We start from the raw sequence: 19,178 nt of genomic DNA on the forward strand, positions 1-19,178 counted from the left end.
TCTGTTGCCACAGGTGTATAAAATCAAGCGTCTACCCATGCAGTCTCCATTTGCAAATATTTGTGATACAACATGGGTTGTTCTGAAGAGGACCAACTTCAAGCACTGTACTGATGGATGATGGATGCCACCTTTGCAATTAAACAGTTCATAAAATTTCAATCCCTGCTGGATTTACCACAGTCAAATGTAAGTTATATTATTCTAAGTGGAAGCATTCAGGAACAACAGCAACTCAGCCAAAAAGTGGAAGACCACATAAAACCACAGGGTGAGGTCAATGACTGCCCAGGCACATGCTGTGTAAAGGTCCCCAACGTTTTGCTCATTCCATAGCCAAGAGTTCTGAACTTTCACTGGCATTAATTTAAGCACAGAAACTGTGCAGCAAAAGCTTCATGGAACAAAATTCCATGGCTGAACAGCTGCATAAAAGCCTCACATCACCAAGTCCAATGCCAAGCGTCAGATGGAGTGTTGTAAATTACAAAGACACTGGCCAGTAGAGCAGTGAAAACATGTGCTGTGGAGTAATGAAACACACTTCTCTGTTTGGCAGTTATTTGAATACAGCGTCATTACATTCCCTGTTGGTACAATGGACAGAAGGACAAATACTTTTGTCCATATAGTGTATCTCTAGAATATCCATCCATCCATCCAGCCATCCATTTTCTTCTGCTTATCTGGGGTCGAGTCACGGTGGCAGCAGGCTAAGCAAGTGAACCCAGACACCTCTCTCCCCAGGAACATTTTCCAGCTCCTCCTGGGGAATTGCATGGCATTCCCAGGCCAGATGAGATATGCAATCCCTCAGGCGAGTTCTGGGTCTACCCTGGGGTCTCCTTCCAGCTGGACGTGCTCGGAAAACCGCCACAGAAAGGCGACCAGGAGGCATTCTGTATATCCAGTGTATCTTTTTAATGCCATAACTATGCAGGCAGAGACTAACCTGTATTTATGGCTACAACTGGAAATCCTAAATGTTGGCTATCTTGTTGTATTATTACCCCCCCAAAAGATGAAAATTTTGAAATAAGCAATTAACACAAGGCTGCATGTAGGCATATGAGGAAAGACATAACTGTGGCCCTCTTACTCTTCAACAAATAAAGTTTGTTTTAATTCATTCTTTAAAAACTGTAATTCCTTTTTAGTGAAAACTGACCAATAGTTTCAAAATCATGTTCATCTGTGACATACCCAGGCCTGCTTTATATAGCAAAGCTATGAAGAAAGGTAGTCTTGGTTCACCATAATAAGAACTCTTAATGTGCTTCATTTAAGCAGATACAATGTCCTCATTATGGTTCTTCCACTTAAACCAACAGATTATATTCCAATGTATTCTATATGTTTTAAAAATGTGAAAGTCAATGTTTAATCAATGAAAGCTCACTTTTAATACAGATACATAGATGGTCTTACAAACGATTTTCCTGAAGTCAAAAGAAGAGTTACAAAATAAACACCACTCTTCAAAAGACCTGAACCATAAAAGCTACTCAGACATGTTCACACACAAAGCTTCAGGCACATGATAATGTCAAATATAGTACAAAAATAAAAAATACATGCAGCAGTGGTTTTAGTATTTGAGAGTATGTTTTTTTAAAGAGTGCTGAAGTTAATCTGACTCCAGTTTGAGTCACCATATTACTATTTAGCAAAGCAAACATAATCCCATTCTTTTTTAAAAATCACTGCTCCTCATTGACAGCACCAGGCACAGTAAGCCACTAAAATATGTACATTATACAATCTTAATGTCTGGCAAACACATTTGATACATGCAGTTTAAAACTACAGAAAAATAGGAGCACCTGTTTTTCTCCTGCAAAAAGGGAAATAAAATGCATATAAGTTGTCCTAAAACCTTTAATTGTGTAAAATTAGGTTAAATCCTCATTTCACCCTTTGTTGCTATGCACTAAACTATAATTTTACAACTGAATAGTGTTATCAAAACTTTGTATCAAAAATAATACTTTAATGAACTGAAACTGTGATCACACAGTATTTTGTGTATAACTGTATCTACGTATATCAAAACAAGCACCAAACCTTATAGGACTTTTCTATTACATGTGTATAATGCTGTCCAATGAAAGGCCTGCATGGCTTTGTTCCAGCTGGTCACTATACACAACATTAAATCATCCTATTTCAATTTTCATTGTGCTTCCTACAGAAAGTTGAGTTTATCTGAGGTGTAAACATTACAAAAAGTTGAGTCTGAACTAAGAGGTAGAGCAGAGGCAGTGTTGAGTCCTTTCAGCTCAAACCTCGGCCCAGGGTCAGAGGAGAGACAGTCAGAGCCAAGTGTGGGAGCTGGAGCACCCCCTTGATCTCCCAGAGGTGCAGCCTGTGAGAAAAGTAAAACCAAACACAAGGTAATTGTATCCGTTAATGAAAAGGGGAAGAATATTTAAGGTATGCAGTCATAGGCTCTTCCTTAATAAACCATACTTCCCCGAAATGTCACTGAGAAAGAGCTTTGTGGGTTTACCTCAGGCTGCAGAGGATTCCTGTGGAAACTCACTGAGCGGTACAGCTGGACGGAGAGAAACAACAACATGCATGTAAGTCATGGCTTTAAAGATAAACAACATACAGTATCATTACAATGTAAAAACAGAAGCAGTGGAGGCTTAAGATGCAACATTCTGCATATTATAAATGCAGCAAAAAACAGTCATCCTATGTAAATAATCAGGGCTGTTAAAAGATTAAGATTTTTCTTCACGATTCATCTCAGAATTTCCATAGTTTATCCTGATTAATCACATCCTCTAATAGCATTTTAAAATTTGACTATTTTGCCAGCTTGTATTGGTAGATTGAAGATTATACAGCAAAGCAAGTTTATTTGTATTGCACATTTCAGCAACAAGGCAATTCAAAGTGCTTCACATGAGACATCAAAAAAATAATGACAAAGGGAAGAAGAAACACAACAGAAACATAAAAACAGTTTTTGTCTTCACAGCCCTCAGAGTGAGGACTCATTTCTGATATGCACCTTGTTCATGAGTTACTTAGAGGCTCAAACATTTTCCATAAGCTCTCTCCCATGAATCTCCTAACTCTCCTACTGCTAATCCTGCAACCACATGGTGGAAGAGAGGTACGCTAACAAAGGCTGACGTAACAGCAGGGGTAGAAAGTAACTAATTACATTTACTCATATCACTGTAATTGAGTAGTTTTTCGGTGTACTTGTCCTTATTTAAAGTACATTTAATTTTTAAATCAGTACTTTTATTTCAACTTCAGTAAGTTGCAACCACAGAAACCTTACTTTTACTTGAGTACAATATTCTTTTACTTTTTCCACCTTTGTTGACTACACAGTAGCACATAGTGAGAGACTGGTTCCACATCAAGACTATAAAACAGCAAAAATCTGGAGTGCCAACATCTCAGGGTCACACATTTCAGGGCTGGTTTTAACTCTCAAAGTTTTAATATAACTCCATTCTGAGTGAACTGGTCTTCAGTGACTTGGCAGTGTTGATTCACCAGTGTTAGTTCAACTTTGTAAAGAGTCCACTGACCTAAGCTCCGTTCACCACCATTTCAAATCTGACAGGAGGTGTGGGTGCAGTTCCCCATCATGCCTTTGGGCAGTATTTAGATGTGTTTTTTGAGTTTAGTTGGGTGTTGACTGTTGAACAGTGATCCCTACCCAACTTCTCTTGGTTATGTTTCTGGTGGATTGTTGCTTTTGATGTGAGAACCATTCGCACCATGTCTGAAGATATCCAATGAGTTAGTTTTGCCGGTGACTTCAGGTACTCCTAAGCGACACATAGTCTGTATTCTTCATCAGGATGAATTGTCTTGCTATGAGGTTGACTCTCTACTTTGTTCTTACCAGAGGAGACCAACCTGGCCACAGATTATCAAGAGTAACTGCAGCTCTGTTAACCTTGCATAGCAGATGGATCTGCCTGTTTCCATGTTTCTCACTGGCAAATCTATCTTGCAAAGCTCCCATCTGAACCATTTGTGACAGCGATGAGGGACAGTATTTTCGGGCGCGGCAGAGTCGTGACGTAAGCGAACAGCAACAAGAGGCAAGTGCAATTACAGTAGAAGAGATTAGCGTGGATGCTGCTAAAGCACCAGTTTTATCAGAACTTGACAACATTGTTCCATTAAAAGAAGAACAAGAACAGCAGTGAGTTGTTTTCTTTTCAAAAACGACAAAAGTCGTGTACTGACATGTCTACAGTCGCCATGTGCGACTGTAAATTGTGTCTATGTGATTGTGGAAACAGAGACTTTTGTATTTGCTTTGGGTTCACTCTAGTCTTTTTGCAAATAACCAGGACTTATTTTGTCCAGCATTTCTTATATTGGAAGCCACTGTGACTTGGATTCTTGCTTGCATCAGAAAGATGTAAGACAAAAGAAGACGGTGTGCCTAAACTAGGCATTGCTGAAGCTGAGTTTGATGACCATGCAAAAGAGCAACCAAATCACAGTCAAAACCATAGGCTGTAGAAAGAATTGGACAAACCCTGTGACATCAGCCATCTGCTTACAATAGGCGACCTCAAACAGCTCTTGAACCCAATCCCCGGCAGCCTCCATATTGAAATCGCTGTCTTAACCAGAATTTGGATCAACCTTAACATCCGCCCACTAAGTGCGACTTCCTGTCAGCTAGCTTGCTAGCATTCCGGTTGACAGAAATGTGCCTGTTGAGCTATCTGTCAGTCAAATGAGATGCGCCAATCAGTGCGCAGTGAGGTTTTTCCTAAATATAAACCATTGTGGTACAAAAAATTCACCCCTGTACAGAGAGAGCACATGAAGACACTAGCAAATGATACACGTTTGTTTTTTTGAACCAGGCTGTAAACCAGTTTATTTCTAGTGTGAAAACCGGCTTTTTAACAGGTGTCCAGACGAGACTCCCGGTGTTCCTGCAACCAGCCTCAAGTGGACACTCGCGGTATTGCAATTTTTGGACTTCCGCATTGGCCTCATTTTTTTGATGACCGGAGGTCGCCACTTGGTCAAAACTAACACATGACTGTTGTTGTACATGGTTTGTTCTTCCCTTGCAAATCTAAAAAAGTGTGTGTCATTACTTAAAAACTTAAGTGTACATCTTACCGGTGGCTCAGAAGACAAAACTGCAGGTTCTCTAGGAACACTGGGATTTACTGGCTGGTAAGAGATGGGTGTAACAGGTGCAGCAGAGTGACTGGGGCCTGCAGGTTGCTGGTTCCAGCCCTGAATTTGTAAAGAGGATGTTGAATTAGAAATGGGAATACATATTACAAACAGCTGCCTACTTCAATGAATGCTTACGTGGTTATATACACCAGGCGCAGCAGCAGTTTGAGGGGCAGCTCGGGATCTTTTAGAAGAGCTCTTTTTAAAACAGCAGCACTTTCTTATCCAGCAGCAGCAGAGACTCACCACAAGGACAGCCCTGACAGCAATACAAATGATAACATATGTAGGGAATGCTGTAAGGGCAAAGTACCGTTAGCTTATGTTAGTTAAGTTAGTTAAATTAGCAGTAAAAGTTAGTCGTACATTTTCAAACATGTGATGCTTACCAGCACGTACACTGAGTTTCACAATCCTGGCTGGGTGGTCTTCATTATCCCTGACCTCATAAATGCCAGAGTCAGAGGTTTTCAGTGGATTAATCTCTAAACCTTCATACAGGCGCCGCAACCTCCCTTCAAACTGCCTGTATTCTATTTGTGGGTTCTCATAAGTGGACAATCTTCCTGCTTTCATCAGTGTCAAGTACTCTGTTTCTCCCTTTGCTTTGAATGTAATAGTCCAAGAGGAGGAGGTTGTAGGATGTTCGATGACAACTGTATCGCCCTCAACTCTGTCATAGCTTATAGAATCCGCTGTGAGGGATAAAAGGTTCATTGTATGAGAAAATATAAATCAGATACGTAGAAGGTATAATAAAAAAATGGGCAATGTTTATTGTCATGTTTCTGAAATCACCTTCTACTTTGAGCAGAGTCCTGGATAGCAAACTTCTGTCTTTTCTCCTGACGTTATAGTAGCCACTGTCCTTCCCAGTGACTTTGATGATCTCCCAAGCATTTTTCTTCATCTTACCTCTGCTTCCCTGACTGACCTGGGGGTCCGTGCGGTTCCACAAGACCGTTGTCGGGGAGTTACGAAGACTAGGAGTGAACTCCAGGTATTCCGCTTCCTGGGGAACGTCAAGGTAGTACCTTTCGCCATAAAACCTCATGGCATCGATAGCACATTCTGATAAACAAACACACACACACACACAAAAAAGAAACAGGTTGTACTTTTTAAGAATCTGTGGATAACTGAGAGTGAGTTGAAATAGAGGTTTTTAAATGTTGTACATTTCAATGTTCTCACCCATAACAGTCAGTCTGATAATATCATAACGGTTATCATCATTAAATGAGACAGAAAAAGTCCCGGCATCTTCATCTGTCAAATCCTTTAGATAAGCAGAGGTGTAGGACACTTGAATTCGTGGATCTTTTGACTGCATGATTGGAGAAAGAAAAAGAACAGTGATGGCAGACAGAGTAATCCGATTCAAATCTGGTTTGCTCTGAACAGATGCTGAATTTTGTCATATTCCTTTTATTTCCACACAAGAGTCTCATAGCCATAAGGGACATTGTTGGAAAATATAGTGCCAGGTTCTTCTTACCTCTCCCTTTTCCATCAATAGTTTGGTGGGTCCCCCGTTACTCGGAGTGAAGTATATCTGTCCTTGGAATAAGGGCGGTGTATAAGCAAACGGTAATTTAAGGCTTCTGCCATAGCACAGCTCCTCATACCTAATTTCAGCAAATGAACCTTCAAACATAAAGATAAAATTAATAATGAGATAAATGGAGGGGAAATTATGGTGAGTTAGGAACACAACGATCACAATAAATCTTTAAAAAATTGTTCCATGACCACCTGCTACACAGTGAAATAATCCTAGACTCTTGCCCTGCATACAGCTTTGATCTTAAACAAGACTAGGAGTGATTTTTTTCTTGACCAGATGTTAACATAGAAACTGGGGAGAAGGTAATTAATTAATTAATTAATTAAGCAGTTATTTTGCTGACTGACTTTGGAGTCAATCAAGGTACAGCTGGGGTTTATGAGACCGTCTGTTCTCTGTGTATAGTTATGAACTATTATGAGAAAGTATGAACTCTCAAATCAGTGCACATCATCCTGCCAAGTTTTTGAAGGACTTCACAAGAAAAATATAACTTCTGCATCTACAAGTAAGTCCGAACTTATATGGTATTCATCCTTTGGGTCACTCTTCAAGTTGTTTGATTATTATAAAAATCATTAGAACAATTATTCTGATTGATAAGGAGATTGTTGTTACTATACACGATTACACATTGATTTTACAACATCTGCACTGCATAAATCAATGAACTTAAAAACTCTTAACATTTTGGAAAACAAGCAATAAATTAACATAAATGAGTGAAAAACATAAATATGTAAAACAATGAACTACAATAATAATGAATTAACAAAAATATTTATTCTCATGGCCACAATGTCAGATGAACATTTATCAAATGACATAACCAATGGACAAAATGTGTGATCATAATTATCTTGTTTTCATGACCCCGGGAAGCAGAAATTCTAACTGAAATTGAAACTTGATTTATTGCCCAGCACTAGTCATTTTTGTGATTTTGGACATTCAGGCTATTCATTTCAATTTGGACATCCCAAAAAGTCAAACAGTGAATGTGCTTGCAAAACAAGGACTTAAACATCGATTAGCTAAATGGAACTCAGCCATAGTTAAATTTGTTACTTAACCTAGACATTTCCTTTCTGTGAAATAACCAGAGGTGAAAAAAGTACCAGACTTTTGTACTCAAGAGAAATCAGAATCAGAATCTTTATTGTCACTGTACACAAGAACACCGAAATTGTGCGCCGTTCTATTCAGTGAAAAAGCAATATACAAATAAAAACAAGGTATTCTAATAAAAAATGTGCAAAAGCTTTTTTTTTTTTTTCTTAATTTTGTTTTTTCTTTCTTTGGTCCCTAAATTTCCACCCGTCACTGACAGGGTTGCTGAGATTTCATCGCCCTGTTGTTGCCATCCCCGGGTATAAAGAGTGAGAAGACGCCGCTGGACTCGTAGTGAATGTCTATCGAGTACCCAACCTAAAACTAACTTTAAAGGGGTGTAAAATTAAAAGGCACATTGTGAATTAAATCTGCACTGATGCATTTCTTCTGTTGGCTGTAAGAGTCAGACTTACCAAAAATAAGGCAGGAAACTGTCATAAACAGCAACATGTCCTACAAAAGAAGCAGATGTTACTTAGTATGCTACATAAGATATTAATATTACGACATTTAGTAAAATCTACACAACACAAAGCTCAAAATCTATCACACATGAAATTAAACATGGTTAAAAATACGACTTTGACTTACTGTAAAGTAATTTTCTTCCGTGTAGTTTTCTTCTCGTTTGTTGTTTCAAGACACGGCTGGGCGAGGCTTGTTTAGTATTTAATTAAGATCGTTATTGCGCTAAAGCTACGCAAGCTGCGCATATGCGGCGCCGAAATCCAACAAAAGGAACACGAAACGTATACTCTACGCATACCTATAAAGATCCTTACATTTTAAACGTTACTGACCTCATACATGCGTCTGCCATGGTCATGCCGGAGATGACATTGGAAAAAAAGAAAACTGAGTCCACTAGAGGTTGCTGTCTCTCACGGAGCTACTTTGATGGTGCTCATAGACTGAATCAAGAATGGTCCGTCCTCTGCACGGCTGCTCCTGTAGCTGTCTGTCTGTGTGCTCGGGTGGGATAGTATTGAAGACAGTTAGGGCTGCAATAGATAAATAAATAAATAAACAAAAATGAGAAGGATTTGTTTTAACTTATTAGGAAATATTCAGAATTCTGAGAAAAAAGTCACAATTCTGAAAAAAGTCAGAATGCTGAAGGGAAAATAAAATCAAAATTCTGAGGAAAAAAAGTTCAGATTCTGAGATAAAAGTCCGAATTTTGAGGGGAAAAAAAGTCAGAATTCCGAAAAGTCAGAAAAGTCGGAATCCTGAGAAAGAAGTCAGAATCCTGAGGGAAAAAAATATCAAAATTCTGAGGAAACAAAAGTCCAGACTCTTAGATAAAAGTCTGTATTTTGAGAAATAAAGTTGGAATTCTGAGTAAAAAGTTCAAAGTCTGAGATTAAAGTCAAAATTCTGAAAAGAGTCAGAATCCTGATGAAAAATCAGAATTCTGAGAAAAAAGTCTGAACTTTGAGAAAAAGCCAGATTTTGGAGATTGAAGTCAGAAATCTGAAAAAAGTCAGAATTTTGAGGACAAAATCAGAATTCTGATATTATCGTCGGAATTTTGAAAAAAAAGTCAGATTTTAGAGAAGAAAAAGTGAGAATTCTGAGAAAAAAAGTCAGACTTCTAGATAAAGTCAGAATTCTTGATAAAGTCAGAATTCTGAGGAAAAAAATCTGAATCTGAGATTACAGTCAGAATTTTGAGGAAAAACAAATCAGAATTCTGAGAAAAAGTCAGAATTTTAGATAAAGTCAAAATTCTGAGGAAAAAAAGTCAGAATTCTGAGATTAATCTTCAGGTCTGTTTCAGTTGTTTGTTGGACCACAATTCAAAAGCAATGTCTTATCTTTTTATAGTTTTTTTTCTGTACATTTTCATTTATCATTACTTTTGTCAGTTTAGTTATTTCAGTGACCATTGTAGAGTTTTCTTTCAAGGAAGGGTACCAACAATTTTGTCCACGTGTGCATATTTACAAGCCATTGATGCAGAGATGGAGTAAATTGTGGTCAAGTTCCTAAAGACACACCAACATGTGGGGGTTGAGTTGGGGATCACAACCTGACCCTCCAAATAAAGACTACCCACTCTACCTACCGCAATTGTAACAGAACATTTATGGTAAAAAAAATTAAAGTATGGTGTTTTATAGATGTTATGACCTGTTTATTTGACTGTATACGGGCAACACAGCAGCTGATAAGATCATCCCTATAGAAATTGCATCATTCAGAGCTTATGTTACAAATATAGACTACTTCAGTAATAATATTTTCTATACTTTTTCGGTGTAAGGAGATGATTTTCTTTGCGACGTGTGTAAAACTTAAACAGATGTCCAAAGTCATATTTGCAAACACTGGATGATTTTGACTTTTTTTTTTTTGGGGGGGGATGCTCTATTTAAATAAAGAATGATAAAATACCAGCATTCAAAGATCGTGACCACCTATCCTATAGTGTTTGTAAATTAATGAAGCATTAAGTTTTAATCTTGCCACACGGCTCATTAATAGATCCCCACGGTGTAGGTGTCACCGTGCAGGCTCCTACGCTGACAGCGTATCCGTGTTCAAGTAGTATGAAAAACAGCGCTGCATGCGACGCATTCTGCGCAGGCGCTGCTGAGAATGCCGTCTGCCATCGCAATAAATTAAAGAAGGGCACTAATGCCCATGCGCGCTCTGCAGAGGACGTCGTTATCCTCTTATCTCCTTCAGTATAAACATTCCTCAGTATCCAGCGGTGGATGTATCCTTCGCACATCCTGCAGGTAGGTTTAGATAACGTTTGTTTATGTATGTTATCATTTATATATGGTCAGTAATTGGCGTCTCCTTGATCCTTGAGATTGCTGCACGTTATTCATCGGCGTAGAAACAAATTAGACACCTGCGTGGACTTGACTTCATGCGGCACGTAGGGTGCCGTGGAGCACAATGTGGGAATATCGATTCATGGATGTTCCTTTCGATGTAGGCTGGAGCGCTGCAGAAACAACAACACAGCTGTGTTTGAGCTCCCCCTTGTGTGGCCTGATGATTGATTATGAGCCGGTTGGCTCGCAGGCTTGTTTTCAGGGGAGGGTGGGGACGAATGACAATCTCTAGTACATCTCTCTCTACTGTGTTTGTGGATGAAACGCTTTGGTTTGTCTTTTCAGGAGAAGATGTCTTCCACTGTCCTACTCACTGCCCTTTTTGCCCTTCCTCTAGCTGTGGGTGAGTTATTGAAAACAATAGAATGCATCCTTAAACAATATGCGTCTTTTCTTCCATCTGTGGCAACTTTTGTCCAAGAAACTCTTAGTAAGTTAAGGTTTTATGTATTGTAGTCTCCTAAGTAATATGACTTCATATAGATCATACCTATATTTTCCTTGATATATCTACATTACGCTCATAGTTGTCCAGATTTTCCAGCAGTCTCCTCTCAGGCTTTGATCTACCCCACAACAAAGACAGGGAAAAGCTTCTGGAGTTTCTATGTTACTGGTTTCACCTTAAGTAACTCAAAAATTTAACACATGGGCTGATCTTTTGCTATTTCAGGGGGGTTATGGCTTTCACTTAATAAATACTGTCTGGGCCAAAGTTCATTTGGTCCTAAATGAAGTGCAAAATACTTGGCGTGGATGTCGAGTTCAGAGCCTTCATAATGAAAAAAAAAACAGTAATTTATTTCCAAAGCACAAAAAACTTGAATGTGTTTTACAGGGAAGACTGGAGTTGGCCATAAAACTGAAGGCAAATGCAAATCAAAATAACGAGATCAAACACAGAATATAAAGTTTAAAACGTTTGAAATTAGTTGGATACAAGTTTTTCCTTTTTCTTGATGATGGATTTAGCTGAACTCTGGGAGATGTTCACTGCTTTGGAACATTTTTCATATTCATCCCCTGAGTTATACTTTTTAATAACAATTTCTTGGATTGTTCTTTTGTCTTCATGGTGTAATGGTAGCCAAGAATACTGATTAACCAATGTGTGGACCTTCCAGACACAGGTGTCTTTATACTCCAATCAATTAAGACACATTCTCTGCACTCAGGTTATCCCCATTTCACTAATTTTGATACTACTACTACCAATTGGCTGGACCTCTGTTGAATTAGATCAGTCACTTTAAAGGGGGTGAATATTTATGCAGTCACTCATTTTATCGTACATATTTTTTTAATTAAATTGACATTACTATGTAGAAATCTTTTTTTTCTATTTGGCATTAAATAGTTTTTTGTAATGTTTTTCTGTCCAAAAGCCAAATAATGACAATTATTGATTTATAAAATCAATTAAAGGGTAAAATATCCAAGTGGTTGAATACTTGCTATAGGCACTGTATATATATATATATATATATATATATATATATATATATACATATATATATATATGTATATATGTATATATATATACATACAGTGCCTAACAAATTTATTAGCCCACCCTAACCCTAACCAAAGTAAGGTTTATGCCACAGCTGCCCTAAATTAACAGCATTGGTAATTACCAAAATCCTTATTTATGTTTCTGCAATGGTTAATACACTAATATGTAGGAGCTCTTTAACCCAAATGATATTTTTAAAGGTCACATATTTTACCCTTTTAAGACAAGCTTAAATTGTTCTCAGAGGTCCCCAAAACATGCCTGTGAAGTTTGTTGCTGAAAAACACTCCAGTATAGGATTTTTTTTACGTTTAAAACCCCCTCTATTTCAGCCCTTCTCAGAACAAGCTTTTTCTGTGTCTGTAGCTTTAAATGGTAATTAACTGTCTGACTCTGCCCCTGACCACACCCCTCTCAGGAAATGGATGCAGTACTCCTGCTACTACAGACACTTTTATCCAGTTTAGAACTTGACTGGGATTTGAACCATCAACCTCACATACTGTAGTCAACAGGAAAACCCATTGAGCTATCCAGCAACTCAGCTGGTTTTGAGAGGATCAGTAGAGGAGGGCAGAATTTTCCTCCAAGTGGGGGAGGGCCAACCAAACCTGGGGGTGGGTGCTTACACTCCTGGTGAGGTCACCAGGAGCAAAATCTGAGAACTGCTTGTTTCAGCACACATTTTTTGAAAGGTGGAGAAAGAGAGGGGGAAAGGGAATGGATTTTTCTGGTATTTGAGGGGATTGTGGACAGGCCAGGGACACATATTTGTGTTAGAAAAGACTGAAAAAGTGATTTTTGCATAATATGTCTCCGTTAATGCTAACATATAATTATTATTGTTATCCATGAATTTTCAGATTTACAAAAAAAAAACTGAAATACTGTTATATACTTGCATTCCTGAACAGAAAAATTAGTTTTAATGGTTGAATGTCTCAAATTTGGGTGAATTCAGTTTGAAATCCCTCATTTCTGTTCAAAATGTTAAATGCGGAGAGCTCACTGAAAATGAAAGAGTCTGCATTGAAGCACTTCATGATACTGGATGGTCTTTGAGACAAATATGACAGGTGGTCTAATAAATTTGTTAAGCACTGTATATAAATACATATATATAAATATATATATTTATATACTTCTAATAAGATTTATAATCATCATATTCATTCTGCTCTCCATGCAGGTTGGGTTGTGTTGGGTGAGTCAAATGCAACATTTCTTCATATCCTTTATTTAGTATACAAATTCGGAGGAGGTTGACATTTATTTTTTTGTTTGATACAACAGGTGAGAGAGAAGAGGCCCAGAGGTTATGTACTGGGAAAGAATTCCGTCTGCCTGTGTACTCTACATCCAGGATGGTGACTTTTACGCCACACTCAGGGGGAGACAGACGCGTCTTGTTAGAGAAGACCAGTGTAGGTGAAAGTCTGGGTCTCGGTTTGTGTTTTTATTTACTGTGTACAGTTTTCTCATTTCTTTCGCTTCACTTCTGCAGGTGAAGGACCCACGGTTTGAATGGACGAGAGATAAAATGTTAGTCCTGAAAGAAGTGACACATGAAGACCAGGGACTTTATTCCATCAAACTGTCCTCAGGGTTTACCTATGAGACTGTTCGTCTGACTGTTTCAGGTATGCGGTTTCAAGTGTTTTGCAAAGTCCATAGCTGTGTTTTTCACTACACACCTGTCAATACATATTAAAGTCTACTTCTTAAGTTATACTTGAGTATTATCTGCGAGAATGTACCTAAAGTTTTAAAATTATTTGCTGTGCAAGAAGATAATGTAAAACAAATATTGCTTGTTTTATTTTCAGTTTAAAAATGTGTAATGGTGCATCACTTGACAAGCAGTAAATATGCTTGCAGCTGGTCCAGTTTGATCTAGGCTTTACTGCTGGTTTAGTGTTTTAATTCAAATGTTTCCAACTGAAGGTTCAGGGCCCTCCTTTGGGACACATGATAGCAACGTATTACTCTAATGCTTGTTTTGTGAAATACTGATTTATTCCCAGTATTTGACCTTGAACAACAATAAAAATAAGACTAACAAATCTGTCATGCTTTCTAAAGATGGACATTTTCACCTGATAATAATAATCTCTGCGTCTCTCTACTTCTTCAGAGTGCATAAAGTCTTACTACAGAAACTATGGGGACAACTTTGACTACAGCATCCCTGAAAATGGCTCCTTACTGGAGTTTTTTCCCAGGGGAGCTCCACCTGAGGCCATGCCCGTTGTGCTGTGGAACAAAACAGACCCTATGACCGGCAGCGTGGGCCGAGGGCGGCTGCTGAGGAGCGGGAAGGTCTGGGTGGCAGAGAGAGTTACGCAAGCGGACCAAGGCAACTACACAATCAGGGATGACAAAGGGAAGGCCGTGTCCCGCAGCACCCTCACTGTCCGGGGTGAGCAAAGGCAGAAGACAGGAAGATGAGATTTGAGAAGCTCACTGATGAATTTATTTAACCAAAAGACCCTGTCAACTGTAACATTTATATTTTGTCTTTCCCTTTTCATTTGACACCCTCATATTTTCTGTCATTCTCCCCTCTGTTCATGATCTTGCATGCTGTTGCAGGACGCTCCTTCAATATCACCCGTTTCACCAAGGAGTCTCTAAACCTGCCCCTCTTTCTTCCTCCTCCTCATGCCCATCTCATTTTTACCCCTACCCGATACCCTGATGAATCCTCCCTGGGTCCCTTTGACCCCAAACCCCCTCGAGGCCCTGTGCAGCTGGTTCGCGAGGGCCATATAACAGACTACGACATGCGCTACAGGGGCCTCATCTCTCTGGGCAGAAATGGCAGCACTGATGAGATCGTCATAGCTCGGCTAACTTCAAGGCATGATGGAGTCTATGAAATCAGAGATAGAGATGGAAACCTGGTATCCTCCACTTCATTGCAGGTGATTGGTGAGTGACTTTTTATTTCCACGTTTTTACATGATTAAACATCTTTACAGTTGTCATTGAAGGTGATATTTCTTTGTCAGAAAAAGGAGGCAGATGGCGAGCTCTTCTCAAGTCCATAACCGTCCCTTCCGGCATGTTTGTGTCCCTGGCTGGTTTTATCCTCTTCATGAAGAGATACCCGAGTTGCAGCCTCTCCCATTTCATCGCTGGCCTCAGATCAAACCGCACACCACCAAACAACCCTCCGAGGGTTAACATCCAGGTGAGGGTATCCTAAGAGCTACAGGGAAAAAAAGCTGAACAGGTGCAGAATATTTTAAAGAAGTTCTTTACCATAATAGATAGATATTGATTGTTCTTTTGATTTTCAATGTATTTTACATTGATGTTGGCACTTTTTTCCAGACATTATGCGTCTGTTGATTATTAGATAATGTATAGCATGTGGGTTGTAGAAGAGATTAAATAACCATAAAGCATTAGCAGGCCCTTTACAGGACCTTTTTATAAACCCAGGCTTTCAGAGTTTTGCTGCATGTGTAATTTAATCCATCCCATAACATTTCTATGCTCTTTTGATATGAAGTATGTGAAGAAGACTCTATTTTAATACACATATTTTCATCAATGGTAGGATTCAAGTGAATCCAAGCCCCTCTCAAAGCCTTAAGAACATACCTGGGATGTTTATATTATGACATACAATAAACTGTGAACTTCTACAGAGTACCAGTCAATTGAAAATCCTCCATAAATGTGCCCTGATATGGATCAACCAAAAGGCTGATATACAGTATATATTAAAACGGAGATACTGTATATGTCCACAATCTTTGGTAGATGACAAAATAAACATTGAAATTGCTTGAATATGTTCATAAATTTAATAAATTTAATTTAAACATTTTTTTTGTAAATGCAATTTACTCCTCCAATGATCCATACACTAGTACAATGATAACACTAAAATGATTTTAAGAAATAAAATCTTAAAACAAAGCCCTTGTGTTAGTCTGACTGTCACAGTGCAACAAATCTGTGGTAGAACTAATGCAATAAGAATGGTTTTCTCCAGAAAAAAGAAAAGAAGAATAAGAAATGCAGTATTTGTAAAGCTATTAAACAGTTTTGGTCTTTTTTTTCCCCTCCCTTGTATTCTGTACAGCTGTGTCACTGTATCACACTGAGTTTGATGTGTCCGTTTATCTGTGCAGGACTACAGCCAACCAAGCCCTCAGGCTTCAGGCTTCTACGGCCACTCTCAGCATCCTGGAACGCCAAGAAAGTGGACCCCGAGATCCAGTCCCACTCACACTGTAAGTCTGATTAACTGAATAAAAGAGTAAGCAGGACTCAGTTTCTGCTCAAAACTAGGTATGTGACAACGCAGTCTTATAATAGAATGATAAAATCTATAAAATTTTCCATCCATTTTCGCCACCACTTATCCCCTTCGAGGTTACAAGGGGGCTGGAGCCTGTCTCAGCTGTCATTGGGCGAGTGGTGGGATACACCCTGGATTGGTCACCAGTCAGACACAAGGCTTTGGAGACAAACAACCAGGCACACTCACACCTACAGACAATTAAGATTCAACAATTAGCCTAACAAGCATGTCTTTGGTGGTGGGAGGAAGTCTGGAGAGAACCCATGCATGCACGGGGAGAACATGCAAACTCCACACAGAAAGGCATTGACCAGGAAGCGAACCAGGAACCTTCTTGCTGTGAAGCAACAGCAAGAAGGTTAACAGTGCTAACCCCTGCATTGCCATGCGGCTCTCTATAGAAAACTGAACATTTTAAATCATTTTCACAGAAAAACAGATTGTAATGCCCTAACCAGCTCAAAGCAGTATGTGCTTTGGATTTGGCTTTTGTGCAATGTCAGTAGCAGAAAAGGGGTCAGACATGCAGATATGGTGGAAGTAATTGAAGATTTTTAGGCTGAAAATGCATTCTTTTTATATGGGAGTGAAGATGCTAAGCAAGTAGGTAACAGAGACGATGAAAATAATGTGAAAATATTGTAAGAGACAGATGAAAAACATAAATAGATGCAACAAGTAAAATGGTGTCACACTGGAGTCCCAGACACAAAAACGTATGGATAAAAGCAGTAAAAAATTGTGATCAATTTTAGTGTGAACCAAGTATCATGGTACATATCAGGTCATGGGTTGAGTGTAGGATTACTTCCCCAGCAAAACTGTTGAAATAATGCTGACATGCTGCCATTTGTGTTTCAAGGGCTACAGTCCGGTTAGGGTAGGAACTCCAAGATCTCAGAACCAGGAAGCAAACAGACTGACACCACAGAGCTCCCCCTGTCATAATTCAACCACTGAGGTAAAACTGTAAGACAGCTTTGAATATTTGTGTATCACAGATCAAAACATTTTTGTAAAAATGTGCTTTAATTTTTCTATAGCAGGACAGATCTAACGAGGAAGAGAGAAGGATTTCATTTTCAGTGCCAGGGGCATCAGACTGCCTCCATTCCTCTGAGGACTGTGTTCAATTCCAGATCAAAAAAGATGGAAACAAAGAAAGATGGAGCAAATCACAAGAATATTTTTCCACACTGCCACTAGACACGGACACGTCTGAGTCCTGCAGTGTTTACACTTCTGAAAAACTGAACTTCTTATAAAAAGGAGCTGAACCAAGAAAAGGAAAAGAGATAAGACATTGAAAAACTATGAAGAGGATCCTCAGGTGGATAGAACTTGCTGGAAAAGTAAGACCTTGTTTGTGCCTTTGCATCCTATCCTAGATTAAATGGTTTGGTACCCATACTGCATGTCATTTTAGCATTAGCATTCCAGTCTCATGTTGCATATTCTTGACACTGTTGATGGTGCTCCTGAAATATCACTGTTTCCTACCTCCAGACCCTCAGGACCAATATTATCTGCACTGTATTTTCTGAGTATGTGTGTTTTTGTCAGCATAATATCATCTCTTGGGCTACATAGAAATAAGAGACGCAATACAATCATGTGCAAAAGGGAATCCTGTAATTACTGTACAGTTACAGAGTTTTTTCTCCCTTCATCTTGTTAACAATTCTTTACTAGAACATTGGATTATCATGTTATATGTTTGTTCTGCAGTCTCATGATTTTGCAAAGATATGGTGTATTAACTCTTCAAGATAACTGTAGTACTAGTTATATAAAAAGTAACATGTTTCACCAACTATTGCAATAGCTATTAAGCTGTAAACTTTGTGTACAGGATGGTAATTTTAGTATCAACCAAATATTCTAGTGACAAAAGAGGTTAAACTGCTTCTTGTGATATTTTTGGAATGGCAAATGTGTTTGATCTAACAATTAAATGAATCTTTAACACACGTCAGTTGATTTTGTTTTTCTTCAATTACGCATGGCGATAAACTATTTTTTAATTGTAAGTTACTAATTTGTATTTGTTTGTGCATATTATATAAGGAAAAGGTGTCAGATTGCCATCACAAGTTCTCATATTTGAAGGTCAATAAAAATTGTGTCCATCTTTATAACGCAATTAAAAATATTTTTTAACTTCTTTACATTTCTCTGAAAAAATATTTTAGAAGTTTAAAACTACAGTGTGTGAATTTTCAGACGACGTCATGCAGCAGTGGAAAACACCCCTTGGTGGGGCAAGACGTGATTTCTGCATAGAGAAACACTACCAAGAGGTTTTGAGCTGTTTGCAACTAAGCCAAGCATTCAAAGTGCGAAAACATAAATATTCTTGATTATTCAGCTACTTTTATGCCCTGAAAATATTGAAATATTCAAGCAAAAAAATAAAGGTTTAAAATGCTCATGGAGAAACAGCAACAGGTAGGAATTAAAATTTCTCCATCTAAAGCCTGGACAAGCGGTGTCACACAATGCTCGTGTATGAACTGCTTCTACAAAGTGTTCCAGTTTGGTTCAGTAAAGTGTTGTCAAGGCTTGGCACATTAAACTTTGATCTCACCTGTGTTCCCTCAGCTGATGTCCATTTCGCCAACCTCC

At 38.6% G+C, this 19,178-nt stretch overlaps 2 protein-coding genes across 3 annotated transcripts; one reads left to right on the forward strand and one right to left on the reverse strand.

Annotated features, from left to right (window-relative positions):
- Positions 1-1,392: 1,392 nt before the first annotated feature.
- Positions 1,393-8,722, reverse strand: LOC121515932. The gene is made up of 10 exons (XM_041796891.1): positions 8,462-8,722; positions 8,284-8,323; positions 6,689-6,837; positions 6,385-6,517; positions 5,989-6,261; positions 5,580-5,885; positions 5,326-5,486; positions 5,128-5,247; positions 2,510-2,554; positions 1,393-2,365 (listed from the first exon to the last, which is right to left on the reverse strand). The coding sequence occupies exons 2-10, from the start codon at positions 8,318-8,320 to the stop codon at positions 2,186-2,188; spliced, it is 1,404 nt and encodes a 467-aa protein (XP_041652825.1). The 5' UTR covers positions 8,321-8,323; positions 8,462-8,722; the 3' UTR covers positions 1,393-2,185.
- Positions 8,723-10,525: 1,803 nt separating this feature from the next.
- LOC121516486 lies at positions 10,526-18,511 on the forward strand. Of its 2 annotated transcripts, none has more exons than XM_041797803.1 (11): positions 10,526-10,614; positions 11,005-11,062; positions 13,425-13,439; positions 13,529-13,659; positions 13,740-13,875; positions 14,370-14,654; positions 14,828-15,166; positions 15,247-15,428; positions 16,381-16,482; positions 17,416-17,514; positions 17,597-18,511. In XM_041797803.1, the coding sequence occupies exons 1-11, from the start codon at positions 10,591-10,593 to the stop codon at positions 17,816-17,818; spliced, it is 1,593 nt and encodes a 530-aa protein (XP_041653737.1). In that variant the 5' UTR covers positions 10,526-10,590; the 3' UTR covers positions 17,819-18,511. The 2 variants fall into 2 exon arrangements, with proteins under 2 accessions (XP_041653737.1, XP_041653738.1); XM_041797804.1 differs by having other exon boundaries at positions 17,600-18,511.
- Positions 18,512-19,178: the final 667 nt, after the last annotated feature.

Source organism: Cheilinus undulatus, linkage group 10 (genome assembly GCF_018320785.1).
Source record: "Cheilinus undulatus linkage group 10, ASM1832078v1, whole genome shotgun sequence".
NCBI lineage: Eukaryota > Metazoa > Chordata > Actinopteri > Labriformes > Labridae > Cheilinus > Cheilinus undulatus.